The 19617-nt window shown below is 27.0% G+C and overlaps 2 protein-coding genes across 3 annotated transcripts; both read left to right on the top strand.

Annotated features, from left to right (window-relative positions):
- Window positions 1-7090: 7090 nt before the first annotated feature.
- On the top strand, window positions 7091-13077 carry LOC109787687 (uncharacterized protein At1g28695). The gene is made up of 3 exons (XM_020346236.3): window positions 7091-7257; window positions 7741-8139; window positions 9931-13077. The coding sequence occupies exons 1-3, from the start codon at window positions 7102-7104 to the stop codon at window positions 10480-10482; spliced, it is 1107 nt and encodes a 368-aa protein (XP_020201825.3). The 5' UTR covers window positions 7091-7101; the 3' UTR covers window positions 10483-13077.
- Window positions 13078-13215: 138 nt separating this feature from the next.
- On the top strand, window positions 13216-16151 carry LOC109787692 (uncharacterized). Of its 2 annotated transcripts, XM_020346241.3 has the most exons (5): window positions 13216-13357; window positions 13773-14021; window positions 14161-14249; window positions 14866-14979; window positions 15697-16151. In XM_020346241.3, the coding sequence occupies exons 2-5, from the start codon at window positions 13838-13840 to the stop codon at window positions 15919-15921; spliced, it is 612 nt and encodes a 203-aa protein (XP_020201830.1). In that variant the 5' UTR covers window positions 13216-13357; window positions 13773-13837; the 3' UTR covers window positions 15922-16151. The 2 variants fall into 2 exon arrangements, with proteins under 2 accessions (XP_020201830.1, XP_029124912.1); XM_029269079.2 differs by lacking the exon at window positions 13216-13357 and having other exon boundaries at window positions 13757-14021.
- The last annotated feature ends 3466 nt before the right edge of the window (window positions 16152-19617 follow it).

Genomic DNA, 19617 nt, shown 5'->3' with positions numbered 1-19617 from the left:
GTTTGAAGATGGAAAGGCAACACCAGATGAAGAAGAGCTCAGGCTAAAAACTCGAAGTCTTGTATTCCTGAATGTATTAGAAGGAACAGCTCTCAATCCCATGCATCGCACTCTCCCAGAGTGTTATGACCCTAACACTCTACCAACAACATCAAGAGGAGAAACTTCAGATTCATCAACTATGCTTTGAGTCAATCCTACTTCAATTTGTTCCTGCAGACATGTAACAAAATCAAATATAAAAGTTTTAAGATTAGGCACAATACTTGAAAATAATGTTTCTAAAAAAAACATACTGCTATAGTCTTTGCTTCTTCATTTACAAATGATCCATCTTTCCTTTTATGAGTTTCAATATATAATTGTCCACGACTTGGTACCTTCCCAGTTTCTAACAACTAAGATAAATAAAGAGTAAGTAAACATTGAACTTCTTTAAATAGTAAAAGTTAACATTTAGTGTCATTACCAACTCATTTCTTCTTCTAGGATTAGCTTTGGATCCACCGGTGTGTGGAATAACTTGCTTGCTTCGAATTTCTTTATTTCTCCTACAAAGTTCCTATAAGCAAAGCAATTTGAAGGTTACAAATTGTAATAATAATCATATAATTAGCTATAAAAAAAACAATTTAATAATTAAAACAATCTAATTGTACCAATGTTGATGGTTTTTGACGATAATGAACAAAACGAGCCCATTGATCTTTATCTATGCCTATCGGCACATTTCTTATGATTTAATCTCTTGTTTTGGATGGATCATTGAATTCATTCCATAAACTTTGCCTTTTTGCAGCCCATTTTCTCCCCATACTCAATTTGCAATACTATTTTGCACTAGCTTCATTAATCTTAAAATAAAATCGAGGCTTAAAAAAAACAAATTTGTCAATATCATATGCAAAATAATAGAGATATATATGAAAAATAGTAAAGATAGGAAAATATAAGCAATGTAGTTATACAAAGTTATATATAACTAGTTAACATACCTTTAAAAAAATTTCAAAGCAATCATCAAAATAAGCTTTAGGTACTCCTGAAGGTCCAGACCATCTATCATAATCCATAGGAAATAACTTGCAATCAGATGCCAGTGCTCCAAGAAATCCTGCAAGCAAGGCTTGTGCTTCACCAATTGCTTTGCCTTGGTCATCAAAATTCACAATGATGCGTAACTCCCTAGGTAAGCTATTGACTCCTCTAACTTTCACCTTAATCTTCTTGATCGTTTCTTCAGAGTCTTTGACAATAAAAGAATTTCTTAATAAGAAATTGTAATATACTTCATATGATGATAATTACAAAAAAAAATACAATACTTATATACCTATTGCCTCAATAGTCTAACATTGTGTAGACTCACGTCCAACATGAAGTCTTGTTGTTTCATCTTCTTGTGGAACTTCAGAAGTTGATACATGAGAAAGAGGGACATTAACAGTTGGGACTTCAGGAGCTTGTGAGGAATCACTAGGTAGGGAAGAAATTTCAGAATTCATTGCTGGAACAGAATGTGTTGGAGCTTGTGTTAGAGGTGTATCACATTGTGGTTGAGGTGCTGATTTTTGTGGATTTCTAAAATGCTTCACTTTTGGCATGACTACATATTCATCACAACAATATTATGAGAAGAATAAATAAAAAACAATAAAATTAAACATGACATACTATGTAAATTAAAACAAGATTAAAATAATTAATAAATGAAATAATAACAACATTTATAAGTCAAATTATTACCTTTAAAGAAGTGTAACAGTAAATAATAATATTTAGACAAGTGTGAACTTCTTACTATTTTAGGAGTCAAACTTCAGTCAACTATAAAAATGTAATGCAGGTTGTAAAAACATAAAAATAAAGATTACAATATTTAATCAAAACAAGAGAGACATCAAGATAAACTATATAAATACTAGATACTAGATATCGAGGATTATATATGATTTCTTTTAATTAAAACCTTGTAACTTTGGATGAGGTGACACTAATTTAAAAATTGATTAGACATGTCATAAGTCTATTTTGACAATGAGATCATACCAGTTCAACAATTGAATTAGTTTAATTATGTCACTTACTTAAAACATTATGAACATGTTCAAATAAAAATTAGAAGCATTGTTTTAGAGTTTTTCTATAGAAAATAAATAATATTTTTCTATAAGAAAACTCTTTTAAGAACTTCTAAATTTGTATACAAATAGATTCTATGTCCAAATCCCAAGAAAACAAAGTACCTTTGAACTTCCAGTAAATGAAACTAGGGGAATGCAAGTGTCTTTTGCTATTGCCTGACCAATTTCAGCACCTCCACAGAAAGAGATGAATATTGCACCAGCTAAATTGTTCCTCTAGAGAACTTCAGCTACAAGCTTTAAAAACAAATAAGGAAAGTTAGTATTATATAAGAGATGTTAATATAATATTTTTTAATAATTAAAAAAGTTAGTGTGAGATATAAAAACTAGAACTTATGTTAAATCTTAGGAAATTTTAAGGATTGTCAATGTCATTTATTCTAATTTTTCCATCGAGCGAAAAAATTTCTAAGAAAAAATTGAGTAAAAAATACTGAAATAAAGAAAAATATATAGTATTATATATATTTTTACTATTTATCTAGTTAAGCAAAAAAAACAATTATGAAAAGAAAAAATAATTCTGAATATAATTACAAGTTGTGTATAATTAAAAATTGTTAGGTGAAGAAAAATTGAAATAGAAAAATATTAAAGTAATAAAATTATGTATTTAATCATTAAAAAGAAAAACTAGAGGAAAGCAAATATAAATAAATTATATAAAAATAATAATAATATATACGGGCTTGTGGGTTTGTTGGTTTTATTTTGGGTGGTGTTAATGTGATTGTGTTGTGAGCTACTATGTTTGAAAGTAATGAAAGTAGGAAAAAAAAATAAGGAAAAAGAAAAACACTTATTACGGTATTTTTTTATATTAAAAAAGTGAAAAAAAGCAAAAGAAGAAAGAAGCTAATTCTCGTACTTGTTTCGTGGGTGGAATTATGATATTGATGGATTAGATTATCCACGGGCAACTTTAAGGAATTTGAAAAGGGAGGAATGAGTCAAAAGCATTGACCATGTATTCAAACGTTAAACAACACCAATATATGAATACTGATTTAACGCTCCAAATAAATAAAATATCACTGCAAATGAAGTTTGGAAAGGTGAAGCTAACCTTGTTGAATTGCACGCGCAGTAAATACAAAGCAGAGGAAGAGCGTCCAAGGCAAATGGAATCAAAATGATGCAAACGGGATTTAGGGTTCACTTTGGAGGCACCGGAATCATCACAGGATTTAGGATACATTAAGGAGCCATGTACTGATAAAGAGGGTTTAGGGGTTTCTTTTTCTAATTCTTTTAAAAGGGAAATGAAAAGATTTTTTTTATCTTTTGAGAGGGAAGTACTTGTAGAGTCACATACTAATTTCCTTTTGTTTTAACTTTTAGAGAAAAAATATTTAAGTGGGAAAATATTTTTTAATTAGAGGAGGTTATAAACCTCTATAAATTAAAATAATATTTTAATTAGAGGAGGTTATAAACCTCTACAAATTAAACAAAAAAATGGCAGATTTTAATAATTTAAGGAGGGTTTTAAAACCTCCATTATTTATCATTTTTTTTGTAGTGGGCGAGTCACGGGCGTGACCAAAGTCATGGTTGTGATCTGTTAGTCATGACTGTGACTCATGTTGCTCCTTTTTCTCACTCTTTTCTTGTCTTTTCTCCCTTTTATGTCCTACATTGCTTAAGATGAGTTATACTTATGAGTTTGAGATAACTTGAGGATGATTAGCTTGAGGATACGGTCTAGTAATGATAAGGAAGTAATTGAGTTAATGTTCAAAAGATTAGTGGTGACGAATATTCCTATAATAATTATAATAAGAGTGTTTTAGTAGCATGGCTTAGGATTATGATTCATAGTGTTAGTATTGAGTGGTTTTACCATTTACGTGTTTGATCTTGTGAATGATTTGTGGTACCTATGTTAGTGTTTACGAAAGAGAAATCATGAGAAAGGACAATTACGAATAATTTATGATGTGATTTAATTGTTAAGAACTAAAGGTTTTTTTTGTGATAACTATGTCTAAGGACTTAATGTATGATATCAGTAAGGCTTCTAGACTAGTTAAGTTATTGATTTAAATATTTAGTGACGTTGATCTCATAGTGCCTATGGTCAAGGTGTTAGCATATGACTAGATAGTCTTATAGTGATTATATCTTGAGGTGTATTGGATGATGTTGTGTAATTATTATGTTTAAACTGTAAACATGTGTAATAATTGTGCTAATTAATGTTGGTAACTAGTTGTCGTATGTGAGTATGTTATTAACATGATTATGAGCTATGTATGAATTGATTGATATGCTCTATAATTGATACAATTGATGTGTATGGATCCTGTAAAGATGATATGATGAGAATTCTAAGTGAGACTTAGCCATGTTGTGATCATGAATTGAAAACATGATTGATGCACAATTGTAGTTGTGAATTGTTGTAATATAGTAGTGCATTGAGTTCCATTTGACATGCATCATATTCATAAATGATTTTTGAAAGGTAAGATATGAAATACGTTGCCAAGGGAGGTCCCCTTGTGTAAAAGCTTGGAGATCAGCCCATAGGGACAATTGGAAAACCCCAATCTTGTTATTGTGTGCATGAGGTAGAACTTGCGCTACATTGTTGTCCTAGCTAGACTCTAGTAGTATGTCTTCCTAGTGAGTGTACATTAAGGGTGTGATTAGACATGTACTTCTAGGTTACTTTATGTGTTGCTTGAGGCAATATACCACGTGATGTTTTTTACTAGTGCCATATGCATGATTAAATGTAGTTTGTGTTCATTGCATAATTCATACAAATGAACTATTGTATTAACTTATTATACTTTGAACAATGTTAACATGTTTATAATTGTTATGGTTATATGTTGTATCTTGTTTGTGTTCGATTATCCATTTGCATTTTATGACATGAGTTAGAGTGAGATGTTTCTCACTTCCCTTGTTTAGTGTTGTTCTTCTTGTATGTTGTTGCAGGTGATCTTCAACATGATGTTGAGGATGTTAGTGAAAAGACTTGGTCTTTATAAATGAGTTATGTTTTGATAGGATGTGACATTAGAGCTTAAGTAAGAATTTTCTTTCTATTGTTATGTTTTAATACATTTGTTCAATTTCATTATTATTTCAGTTGGATTTCAATTGACTTTTATTTAAGTTAAAATGTGATACCTTTTATGTTGAACATTGGAAATTTATTTATGATAAAATTTTCTATTCAATTTTATTTATTTGTGTATTATATAGTATATGAGGTAGATAGAGGATGTCACATAAGACCTACGAATTTTTTATGTTTCTCAATAAATTTTAACCAATAATTTAAAAGAGAGTATAAAAAAGTATGTAAAAAAGTGTGTTCTTATTGGTTATAATGTAACCATACACTAAAACAAAATTACAAAGTAACGACTTTTGACATTCAAATTGCAATCTCACCCTTACTTAAAATGAATACAAAATCATTAAAAGAAAAAAGAAGAAAAACACATGCCAAAGTGACAATAGGCGCAAAAGATGTGAAGAAACCTTTGTTATTGTTACCCTATTTTTACATTTTATAGCCAATCGATAAACATAAATTCCTTATAATCTATTTGAAATTAATTAATTAAAACAAATGGGAATAATTTATTTCAAAAAAATATTTTTAAAAATATAAATTCCTACTATTATTTTTAGAGAATTACAATTTTTATTTATACATTTAAAGAGTGATTATTATGTTACATCATTATGAACAATGAAGATTAATCATAAGGTTAATCGGTAAAATTATTATTCTCTTTCATTTATTTATTAACTTTTCTTGATTTATATAAAATAACTTAAGACGTTACTTATTGTGGGATAAAGAAAATATCAATTTTTGATCAATCGCCAAGAATATCATTTTCAACACCTAGGCATCACAATGAGGCAGTTCGTGTACGAGTTTCATGATACTTATTCTTGTCCCCACGGTTCAAACCCATTCTCATTCCCGTTTTTGTACCCGTCGGATATGTGATTTTTGTCCTATCCTCGTCTCCATCGGTATCAAGTATACTCATACCCGTCAAAAGTTAATTATTTTTCTTTTGCAAAACAAACACACACAATATTTTTTAGTTTATCTTTCCATTATATTATAATTATAATTGAGTTGTTTGTCTATCTCATATTTTAATCAAGAGACTTTTTAATAATTAAAAAATCATAAATGTTGCACATCATAATAAACAATCACACATAATTAAATATTAAAATTCTTTAAAATAATCAAATCGGGGATGAGTATTATACCGGGGATGGGAACGGGGACGGGTATTAAATCGGGGATGGGGATGGAGACAGGACAAATAAGTATATACCTGTCCCCAATTTAACATTTTGCGTACTCGGTCAAACTAGTTATTCTCCGTTAAAGTCGGGACAGGTTCGGATATTATTCACGGATAAAAATTTATTTATCATCCCTATCAATACTAACTTCATGTTTCAAACTATAATCGAAATCAATGCACATGATAGATTTCTTTTATGAACAAAACTTAGGTATAATTTTAGGTGTGATTGGTATAATCATTCGATCAAAACTAAAATTTAACCTCAATATTATTCATTCATTCAACACATACTTCATTAATATGTTTTTCATAAATTATCGAGAGTAACTCTAATTCTAATATTAATATATATATATATATATATATATATATAAATAATAATAATAATAATAATAATAATAATAAAAACAATCCTAATCAACATAAAGAAATGTAACCAATTTTTCTCTCTCTCTCTTTTATCTCCACCGGATTCTATCACCATTAAACAATCAACACATTGAAAAAGAAACTAAATACTTCTCTCCACTTGGCTGATATTGTTCATTATACCATATATAGACATCAACCTTTAGCCAAAATGCACCAAAATATATATATAAAACGGTTCTCAACTTTGGTTTTGTGCCCTCACAAAAAAATCATAGAGATAGATGATCATGAATAATCCTAAACCCGTATTTGGGAGTTTGGCAAGGGTGACGTTAATCATCGTAGCAGTTATTTTGATGTATCACTGGTTGTATTCTTTCTCCAACGAATTAGCCCTAATATCCAAGAAAGAATCACTATGCAAACAATTAAATTTTGTAAGTTCAAATCACCCATATTCAATTGTTTTTCATCATAAAAAGTTATGGATATTCTATATAATTAAAAGGGTAATGTTGCGTTGCCATGAATACTTTTATTTTATTTCACTAAAAGAAAATTATCATATAATAGCACATGTTCTATAATAATACATTATATGTCACTAAAAATTACTTTTACTTATACACTAAATAATATATATATATATATATATATATATATATATATATTTTGTTAAAAAGTGTGGGTATAGACTATACTAATATATAAAATATGTTGTTAAATTATATTTAAAATCAATACTAAAATTATATGCAACTATATGTCAAATAAATATATCTACATATTATACTTATAATAACATTTTTTATATGTCACTAGATATAACATTTTTGTAGTGTTTGTATCAAAGTGTATACATGGATATTTCTTTTATAAATTTTCATGGTTTTAATTTTCTTTTAATTTGTTCATAATAGACCACCACCACCAATATTGAAGCACATGGAGATGCCCTTGATCATGCTTTGGCCAAAGCCTCAATGGGAAACAAAACGGTGATAATTGCTATAGTAAATAAGGCATATGTAGAGCAAGATGTAGAGAGTGATACTACAATGTTTGATATATTTCTTGATAGTTTTTGGCTTGGAGAGGGAACAAGGTCTCTCATTGATCATCTTCTTATAGTAGCGGTTGATCGAACGGCCTATGATCGATGCCAATTTTTAAAGTTGAATTGCTTCAGATTAAAAACAGATGGAGTTGATTTTGAAGGTGAAAAAATTTACATGTCTCAAGACTTCATCAAGATGATGTGGACAAGAACTCATTTCCTCTTGGAAGTTCTAAAACGTGGCTACAACTTCATTTTCACGGTATGAAATTCTCTTTTCCTCCATCTTTTGTTATTTCTTTTGATTTGATTGATTAATCTTTTTTGTTTTCAGTTGCACAGAATAAAATATAGTGAACCTCCAATTTGAGTCCTTACCTCGATGGATTGATGTCTTATCACAAAATAGAGAGTTTTTTTTTTTTTCCCATATACTCCTTTATACGTATTTTTAACCATCTTTAGTAAAGTTTACCAAAAAAAAAAACCATCTTTACTAAATTGAATGACATATGTTTCATTTTTTTTTTACTAAATCCCATGCCATTATTCCTTTATTTTATTTTTTTAAATGTTACCTGATTCATCGATCAGTAAAGCAAGGTTTGATCTGTTACTCAAGTTTGTAAAGCATAGACCCGTCACATTTTGGAAGAAAGTTTTTGGTGCAAGTAACATTTCCATAAATGTGCCTAGCTAAGAAGGAATTTATTGTACTCATATTGAAAAAACAAACTTTGTTACGTACGAAATTTATCATCCTTTCAAATATTATAAGAATCTTATAAATTCTTATCATCAAGTCTATTAAACTTTATATTATAAAATACTAATTATAATTTTAAAAAAAATAAAGTCATTATATTTTACAAACTTTTAAAAAAAAAATGTATTTTTATGTTAAAATTAAAATAATCTTATAAAATATCAATACAATGTTACCTCTTAGATAAAAATTAAGATATAAGAATTATTTATTTATGAAAGATTCAAAGAGTACTATTTTTAGAACTTTTACAATCTTTTTAATGTATATGAGAAAATATAATATTAGAATCAATTAATCAACTCTTATATATTAAATATGAATGATTATTTTATATGATAGTGTTTCTTTTTTAAAAAAATTGACATGAAAACTTTTAGAAGTTTTTTTAACTTCAAATTTAATTCAATTTTTATTTAATGTAATTATTTATGAATTAAATTTTAATAATTTTTAAATAAAGTATCAATAAATAAAAATAATTTGTAATAAAAATTATTTATCATAAATTTAAAATAAAAATTATTTATTTAAAATATCTATTTATGTAATTTTAAAATATAATTTATATATTTAAACATAATATTTTTTTTTATACAATTTATTATAAATTATAGTTATACATAATAAATATTAAACATATATACTACAATAATAATTTTATAAACAAACTAAACTCATTTTTACTTAAAAGCGTTTAAACTTTCAATTCCTTCGCATAATAATTAAGATAGTAGAGTGACATTTTAGTTTTCTATAATGTTAAAATATACTAATTTTAGTAACTGTTTTTTCTTTTTATTTTTTATTTATAAAAATTACAATAATCACAATAAAATTCAAACTTAAAATCCTAAATATATTATTTCAACTAATAAATCCTAATAATTTTTAATTATTTTACTCATTATAATTTTTGATTCCATTTTACATAAAGCCTTTGTCTCTTATTTATTTTCGTTTTATATTATTTTTTCATTTTATTCTAAAACTGTTCACATGACAAGTAGATACTCATAAAAATAATATTATTATATTTTTTTATTTATTTTAATAATTACTTTTGATTTCTATTTTAATATGGATATTTTTACCCCTTATTTTTTTTCTAGAACTTTCTATAAGTAACTGCTCATAAAGAGATTTGTTTTTCACTTTTTAAGTTCTCATTAATTTTATGCAAGTTTCAACTCAACATCTCATAAAAAAATCAAATAGTTCATGTAAAAGTACATTAGTTTCACTTCTCAACTTTCATTCCCTTTAATTTTCATACGTTTTTTTTAGGACACAGACATAATATGGTTAAGAAATCCATTTATAAGATTGAGCAAGAATAAGACAGAAGACCTTCAAATCAGCACAGATATATACCTTGGTGATCCTTGGTCAAAAAAGAATCCAATTAACACTGGATTTTACTTTGTGAGGTCCAACAACAAGACCATTTCTCTATTTGAAACATGGTATAGACAAAAGGATAATGTTGTGGGCAAAAAAGAGCAAGATGTGCTTTTTGATCTCATTAAAAGTGGTATAATTGAGCATTTGAGACTTAGAGTTAGGTTTTTAGACACTCTTTATTTTAGTGGATTTTGTCAAGATAACAGGGATTTTAGGTCAGTCACTACAATTCATGCCAATTGTTGCAAAAGCATTGCTGCAAAGGTAGCAGATATCAAGACAACACTCCATGATTGGAAGAGATATAAGAGATTGGAAGCTAATTCTTCTGTGAATCTCCAATGGACTAAGCATAATTGGTGTTGGCAATCTTGGGGAAAGCCTATAAAAACAAATGAGAAAGTATTATATAACTACTTGAATGAGGTAAAATGATCCATTATTTTTATATGTAATCTAAATAGGCTGTTATTTTAATTTAGAAAAAGTAGGTTTGAAGGTTTATTTATTTTATTTTATTTGTGTGTATGTGCAGTATCAAGAGATTAATAAACCAATAGAAAAATCTTTATGTTGATGTGTTGTGAGGATTATATATATATATAATAAATTATTTTATCAGATTTTATTTTTATTTTGATTGGTAAAAATTTAAAATATAGAACATTACGTTTTAATTGGACCGATTAAAACTAGTTTGATTGATTTTTTTTATTATCTATTTTGACTGGTTATATTGGTTCAATATAGAACAATTTTCTAGTTGAACCGAACTGGTTGGTGATTGATTCCTGATTGATTGGTTCGAATTGGTTTTCACAACAATGTTCTTAAACATATAAATTATATTTGAAATTTTAGAAAAATAATTTATATTATAACATGATATTATGTTTTATTATTAATAATTTATTTTAAAAATATTAAAATTTAGTTCATAAATAAATATCATAAATAAAAGTTAAATTAGATAAGAAGTTAAAAACATCCTTAAAAATACTCTTACAAAAAATACCTAAAAAGTTTCATTTTAAAGAGAATTGATAACTTATTTTAAAGATATTAAAATTTAATTTATAAATAAATATGATAAATAAAAATTAAATTATATAAGAAGTTAAAAATTTTAAAAATTCTCTTATGGAAGAATAATTTCTAAAAAATACTCTCGCTCAAGATAACAATTTATATTTAATATATACAGGTGGATTAATTTATCTTTGTATCCGTTGTAAACAAAGAGCGAAAATAGAGAAAATTACAATGAATGAAAGGAAGTCTTAGAATTAAATTTTGCTAACTTTTGTACTTTTTATTTTTATTGATTCGTAATTTTGATCCTCTATTTTAAAATATAAACATTTAGTCCCATATTTTTAAAAATATTAAACTCTTGTTTTATTGTCAATTTAATATTTATTGATATTTAAATTTTGACGTTGTTCAGTGATATATTATTATTTAAGTGACATATACTACTTAAGTGACATGATGTACAATGATGTGATATGTAAAAATGAAAATTTTAAAAATAACATACAAATTTTTTTGTTGGTATATATTTTAAGGAGTGGTTGATTATTTTATTAATAAATTTTATTTACATATTTTTTAAGTCTTTTTTATCCTCAAATGTCATATTACTATGAATAAACATTATACTTGAGAATTATGTTATTTACATGTCACATTACTTAAGTATGAATAAATATTATAATGAGAATTATCATTATAGGATGACTAAAATCTATTTAATTATTCATAAAAATTATTGAAAATATTTATATAGATTTTTTTAAGAAATAGAGATTTTTAGGTTTGTTTATAATATTACTTTTCTGAGTATAAATATTTTTTTACGAAAATATTCTTTACAAAAGAATTGAGTTTCTTCTTCTTTGTAGGGTGTGACTCTCTCATAATCTAACATAAGAAATATATCATATTTAGTTTAAAATAGCAAATCGATAATTTTCATTTGATAAAACTATATATAAAATACATGGTAAATCAAAGTGTAAAATATGATTTTCATGATTTATCATAATAAAAAAAAAGTTAAATTAACAATCAAAATAATAATTAAAATTAAAATATAAGTAAATTATAAAATAATAAAAAAAAACATATATAACATTGTTTTATTTAAATAATTTGTTAAATTTAGAAGCTAAAAGTTATAATAAGAAATTAATAATGTAGTTTTATAATTTATAAATCTTAAATAATTATAAATACACCATTATTTATATAAATTATATAATTATTTGATTTTTATTATTATACTAACGGGAAAGCGTGATAAAAAATAGTAATTCATACCTAATAATAATCAAATATTTTGTAATAAAAAACACAATAAAATAATTTATTAAAATTTTATACATAAAATGTTGCATCGATTTCCTTTTTCTTAAAAAATAATATAATTAAAAGTGATAAAAAAATAATATCTGTAATGAATTTTTTAATTTAATTTATATTTTAATTAGTTAATAAAATTAATGTATTTTCATATTTCTTATTCAAGTGGTAATGGATAAAAAAAATATTAATTAAGTTTTACACATTAAAATTATATTTGATGAAATAATGAAAACACAATTTAATTGTTCAATCAAATAGATATTAACACAAAATCTATAAGATAAGAAATGATAAAAATAATGAATTTTAATCGATACAAATATTCTCATCACACACATAGATATAAAATAAAAAGTTTGTGAACAATAAAATATATAAAAAAATAAATGTTTTAGAAAAATATAAAACTTAATTATATATTTTATATTTTAAAAAGAGATACCATGATTTTTTTTATAAACATAAAACTTTTTGCACATTCTAATTTCATGAAAATGACTTTGTGAAAAACTGAGATAAAAATAATTTTTAATAAACTATATCTCTTGAATTTTTTTAAATAATTATTAAATATGAGGTAAAATTTTCAAATTAACATTCAAGAAAATAAAAATATTTTGCATAACTAATGCTTCTTTAATAAATGTGAATTTAATTTAAGAATTAAAATTATATATTTTTAAAATAAAAAAGATTAAATATTTTTATTTTAAACAAAAGTAAAATTTAGCCATTAAATTTTTTAATCTAATCCAATTAATGATTAAAAAGTATTAATTTTAGTGTAATTGTCACACAACTCGACTCGGACATTAAAATGAAAATAAGCCATTAAATATTACAAACTGAAGAAAAAAGAAAGGGGTAATTGATATACGAACCCTAGCCTCCATTTTCTTGTGCTTTTGGCTCAGAGGTTCTCCTCACCCCTCGCTATTGATCGGTAAGGTTTCTTCTTCTTCATCTTCTGTTTTCATATCATGTCGCAACCTTTTTTTCTGCCCTCTGTTTCCTTTCGCATAGTTTGCTTTCTTGTTTTATTTTATATCTAATATGACTTTGATTTAATTACCACTCATTTTGTTCTCTGCTGGTGTATCATGTCAACAACTATTGCTCATATTTGCAGTTACAGTAGTTTTCTAATTGGTTGATTAATTTTTAGACTAAACAACATGATGAAGAAGATACATATATATTCTTTAAACTTCGTTTCCTCTAAAGAATTTTTACTGTATCGTGAACTTTTAAATTTATCTGTAAAAAATTAGTACAGATACACACACTAGTTTCACATGTATGTGGGTTTTGATATTCATTGTAAGCGTGGCTTCATCAATAGGGCATGCTTAATGCAGGTCCCTTTGAAGAAAAAGGGTTTATTGTGTTCTGGTGACACATTGAAACATAGATAGAAAGAGGAATGGAGGGTTCTCGGCGGCTACAAGGACAGTCTATAGGAGTTTTCAGTGAAGGGATTGGTTTAATTTTATTTCGCTGGTCGGCTCTTCGATCGGCTGTGGAGAACGAATGGGGTGGCCGTGAGTCACGCATCAAAGCGGAGCAACTTGCCAGTGACATTCTTTCCTGGTTCACGCAATCCAAAGGTATATATTAGTTAACACAACAATTGACGTTCGTTTAAGCTTCTCCAATTTTGCTTAGAGCACCATTTGCTACAAAAGGCAATTGTGTGGAGTGGAAACTCTGTTTTATTTATCTATTCTTTTGATTGTCGCTGCCCAGAGCCTCTTTATATTGATGACTTAGAAGATCTACTGGATCAAGGTATGCTTTCTCTCAATGTAGAGGTCGAGGATGGCAGCATTGAAGAGGTATACATTTTATTTTTTAAATTGTTGGCCTCAAATTGTCGAGCTAGTGATTATTTGTTGTTGAACTTTGCTAATATCTTTTCTAACAAGTATATACATTGGTAAAAGGTTTGAGGAATCTTTCTTTGCTATATAGTGATCAAATTGAAGGAGATAATATCAATTATGCTGACATTAACTCACCCCTTCCCCATCTTAAGCATAGTTCATGTCATGATGCCACTATCTGTTTTTAGTTTTTGGAAAAGAAGATGTCATTGTATACTAATTTTTTTATGTCATTATCATTTATTACTATTTTATCTTTAAAAGCCTGCCTTCAATACCTGTATTTTATATCATTCTTTTGAAGGATTTGTATATCCCTAAAGTCTACTGCTTTGGATGCATTTACTGAAAAAGAAACAGCTTTAAATGCTTTTATGGTGTCTATGTGATGCTAAGCAGACTAAACTTGAATTATGTCCCAGGTGAAGAATCATATTAATATTCATGGGATTCAATCAAATATATTTGGAGCTTTGTATATTCCATTGCTAGTGACTTGTTTTTTATATGTATGCTTTGCAATGTTTACTTATTCTTATTTTTCATATCCATGCTCGTGATTATGTAGGTAGCTGAAAAATTAATGGTTATGCATGAAGAATTTTTAGAAGGTAATTTTAGTTCTTTCGAAAATCTCAGGAAAGAAAACCTTGATCAAGCTGCCCGTCCTCATGTAACACAGGTAAATTACAGCCACAATATGCTCACAATGGCACTTTACTGTTTTTATAATTAGATTAGATCATGTTTAACTTACAGGGTTGTATATAGGATTACTTTGGGTTTTTCAATTTCTAAATGATGGGGTATTTTTGGAGGGATAAACATTAAGTTGTTATTTCATGTGACGTGTGATTTTTGGTATCTTCTATTTTATAACTATGTGCAACAAGACCGTATGGAGTAATGCAATGTTTATAGTATATTTTTTTTTGGAGGTTGGATGGAAAGGGAATATGGCCTTTACACCTTTGTGATACTTTATTCTTTTGTAAGTGTTGTGTGCCTCAATGCAGAATGTCATCTAGTGCCTCTCTTCTTCCTTCTCAAACTAACTGTTCACATGCTAAAGTCATGAAATAATATAAACAGGAACTGCTTCATCCTGGACTTAATCGCACTTTCCTTTTTTCCTTTCCTTCATACCCTACACTAGTTTTTAAATCTCCTTTATTAACCCCCCTCCTGCACAAAATGTGAATAGCATTTCTGTTGATCTCCTAAACAGGGCTGGGATTAGATGAAAGTAATTGTCTTCTTGTTAAATATGCTTATTGATCATGTTTAGTTGATGTATACACATCTACTTGTTTACGTATGGCCCAAGTATCAATTGGATGATCTTTCACTTCCCTTGATTTGAATGTATTAATAATGTTGGACATTTATGATGTGCTAGATTGTAAATGATGATGAAGACGATACAGATGAAGATGGTGATAATGATGAAAACATGCTCGTGGATGATAATTCTTCAAACATGAATCAGGAGATTCCAACGTCTGATTCAAACATGAATTCAGTGAACAGGCCAGTTAATGGGTCTGTGCCAAAGGTTTCAGGTGAAGCAGATGATGGGTGGGTTGTAGTTTCAAACAAAAGAAATAAGGGCAGAAAAAATTAGATAAAAGTATTTAAAATTTTGTTTTAAGGATGTGTAGTCTCCCTGGCTTTCTTGTGCTTTTTGAGTTCTTGCAAACCTTGAGGTGTATTACTATGTATCCGAAATTTTGTTTTACTTATTTATAGGTATCCTCTTTATGAGATCTTTAGAAGAAAAAAAATGTTTGAGCATATATTCTGGGAAATCCCACATTATTATTTTTGTTTGTCAAAGAGACATTTTATGTTGTAGTTTATGCTATTGAAAGTTGTGTTATCTTGCAGTAGAGTAATCCAATTTTCCAGTAAAATCAGTCTCCTTGCCTGTTCTCCCAGAAGCACACTTTTCCACTTCAACTTTTTATGATTCACCATCATCGATAACAGACCTCCATTCAATATTACATGCATGCAATTTTTCACTTAAGTCAATGACAAGAACACCCACACGTCGATCTCGATTCTCATTCACAAATACATCCTTAGCTAAGCATACATTTTTTTCAGATTTGCAACACCAAAACCTTTTTTATTCACACATAACTAAATTTTCTATCACCATTGATAATCTAACCAGTAACCACACTCTGGGAAAAGGATGAGGGAAGGCAACAGTGTGGAAAGTGGGGGCATGCTATTTCCTTTTATCCATACATCATTGTTTCCTTCCTAACTAAACTTGCCATGTTGACACAGTGATTTGCATGGTTGCATTGAATTTATTGATTTGATTAATGATTGTAAGTACATGCTATTTTCTGGTAGTTTGTTCTCTTTTATTTATAGACTTATGCAATGGACCTGAATCTGTATACTAGTTATAGGTAGGGGTGAGTATACGATTCTATGTGCGTATACTTATCGGGCCTGTTTATTTTTATCGTATAACTATAGCAGAAAATGGGACCGGCCTGTGAATCCAAAACACACACACACAAATTAATTATAAGAAATGAAAATTATTGATAATAAGTATTGGATTAAAATAGACAATTCAGATTAAAATTACAGACAAAATTATTACATACTGTTACCGTTATAATTGTTTTTATTATAATCATTATCGCAACTATCATTATTACCATTTTTCCCACCATTGTCACCTCTAGCACCATTATTATACCACTGTTGTAATTATCATTAATGTTGTCACCCAATGACCACCCAACCACCACTACACACCACCATCTCATATATATATATATATATATATATATATATATATATATATATATATATATATATATATATATATATATATATATAGGGAGCATATCAAGTGAGAAAAAATTTATTATGAGAGATGAGAGGGTTAAAATATAACTCTTAGATTAATTAAGTGAGAGAAAATTTAGGGTTTAATCAAGTGAGAGGAAATTAATTTAAGGGTTATATTTTAACTCTCTCATATCTCATAATAAATTCTGTCTCGCTTGATATGCTTCTTATATATATATATATATGCATTAAAGTTATATGTTTGTTTATGTAATATAAAAGGAACGTTTTATGTAATAATTTACAACAATGTTAAAGATAGTCAATTGACATTGAGATTGAGGTTACACTTTTCTACTATTTCTTTTTACCTCGAAGAGAATGTGAGTGACTCATAAGTATAAACCAAACTGACCTAAGGTTTTAAAGCAGGGGTTTTATGTACAAAATTTCATTGGTTACTCTATTAACTATGAAGGAAGTAATTTTGAAAACATTTTATTTGGCTCTGGAAGAAGAATCTTAGTCTAACAAAAGTTGAGATGTCTATTGCATTGTTTTTGTATTAGTTGGATTGTATGTACGGGTGGGTAGACGGACCCGGGTCCGCGGACCGGTCCGTAAGTCCGTGGATTTCGCGGATAACGGACCTATTTTTTTTAAATCTGTATGATTATGTCTAATTTTTTAGTCCATTTCGTGAAGTTCGTGGACTTGGCGGATTTAATCAGCGGGCTCGCGGGCTAGTCCGCGGACTTCACTAATTAATATTTTTAAATATTATGATTTTAATATTAAGTTGTGTATTTAATTTTTTAAATTATTATGACATGAAAATTATGTTTAGTTGGTAGTATTTGTCATTTGAATTACTTTTATACATTTTGATGCTTTTATTATTGAAAGTTTGGTACTATTATTTAAGTATTTGTAATTATTTTTATTTTAATATTTTAATATTTAGTATTTTAAACCATTTTAACTATTGATAAATTTTAGTATGATAAAATTTAGCTTATAAATAAAAAATATTTTTTTTTTCTAATTTTATGTATTTTTATTTTTAAAATTTTATTTTTTAACCATTATTTAGGCCCGCGAACCGGTTCGTTATCTGCAGATTTTGGCGGGTCGGATATGTATTTAAAAAATAAGTCATTTATTTTACGGACCGGACTTATCCGGCCCGTATAAAACGCGGGTTTTACGGACCGGGCCTTAAACGGGCCGAACCGATCCTTATATCCACCCCTAATTTTATGGATACTAATGGAATGATTAGTGAGGACTTAGACATTGTGATGCTAATGGTGGTACTAATAATAATGGCGGAGACAATAATAGTGGTGGTGATGACATGATGGTGGCAGTTACAATTATGATAATGATAATGATAGAGACAATTACTATAATAACAAAATGTGATAGTTTTGTTTGTACTCTTTTAATCTAAGTTGTCAATTATAAGAGTTGAGATTGAACATTTTCATTTTTAACCATGAAAGTCATTCTCACATAACACGTCATACACACACACAAATATATATATATATATATATATATATATATATATATATATATATATATATATATATAAGAGGGATTCATTTATTTCAAGACTAAGTCTATCTAGACTTATTCCACTCAATAACATGTTTTACATCAAATTTTAATGATTTAACTATTGAATTAAATGTTCTTAATAAATAAATCAAGTTTATAAATTAGAAAACTATTTAATATTTCATTTCATTAATTCAAACTGACAGATAATTATAAAAATATTTTATATATTAATTTAAATTTATATAATGAAGTATCATATGATTTTCAAATTTTTAAAAAATTTACAAAATTGATCTAAACATTAAGAACTTTTAATTCAATAGTTAAATTGTTGAATTTTGATGAAGAACATGAATTATTGAATAAAATAAGTTTAGGTAAATTTACTCTTAGAGTAAATGATTCATCCTCTCTCACACATACCTATATCACCACCACCACATCACCATATATGTATGTATGTATGGATAATCACTTTATATTTCTAATATATAACTTATAAATTTTTTTAATATACAACTTAGATTTTCTTTAAAAAAAATATGTAAGTCATATATACGATAATGCATACTTATCTTTTTATTAAAAAAAATTGCAAATCGTATACTAAATGTGCAACTTCTATTTAAAAGAATTACTTTAATAACTTGTAGTTTGAAAATATGAATTACCTTTATATAAGTCGGACTCTCCATAGATGACTTATTAAATCAGTAAATAAAAACCACACTAAATCCATAATTTTAAAATAAAATCACACTGTTATGATTTAAAAACAACAATAGGTAGCTAAGAAACCAAAAGAAAGAAAAATTTATACTAATAATATAATATATAAAAGAGATACCATATTTGTTAGATTATTATATTATTTTATTATTAAAAATTAATAATTTTATCAAATTTAAAACTTAAATTTAAGATTTTAAAATTT

The sequence above is a fragment of the Cajanus cajan genome, chromosome 5 (assembly GCF_000230855.2).
Source record: "Cajanus cajan strain Asha chromosome 5, NIPB_CcT2T_4, whole genome shotgun sequence".
NCBI lineage: Eukaryota > Viridiplantae > Streptophyta > Magnoliopsida > Fabales > Fabaceae > Cajanus > Cajanus cajan.
Note: the sequence above shows the minus strand (reverse complement) of the source record. Positions and strands in the feature narration are given on the sequence as shown.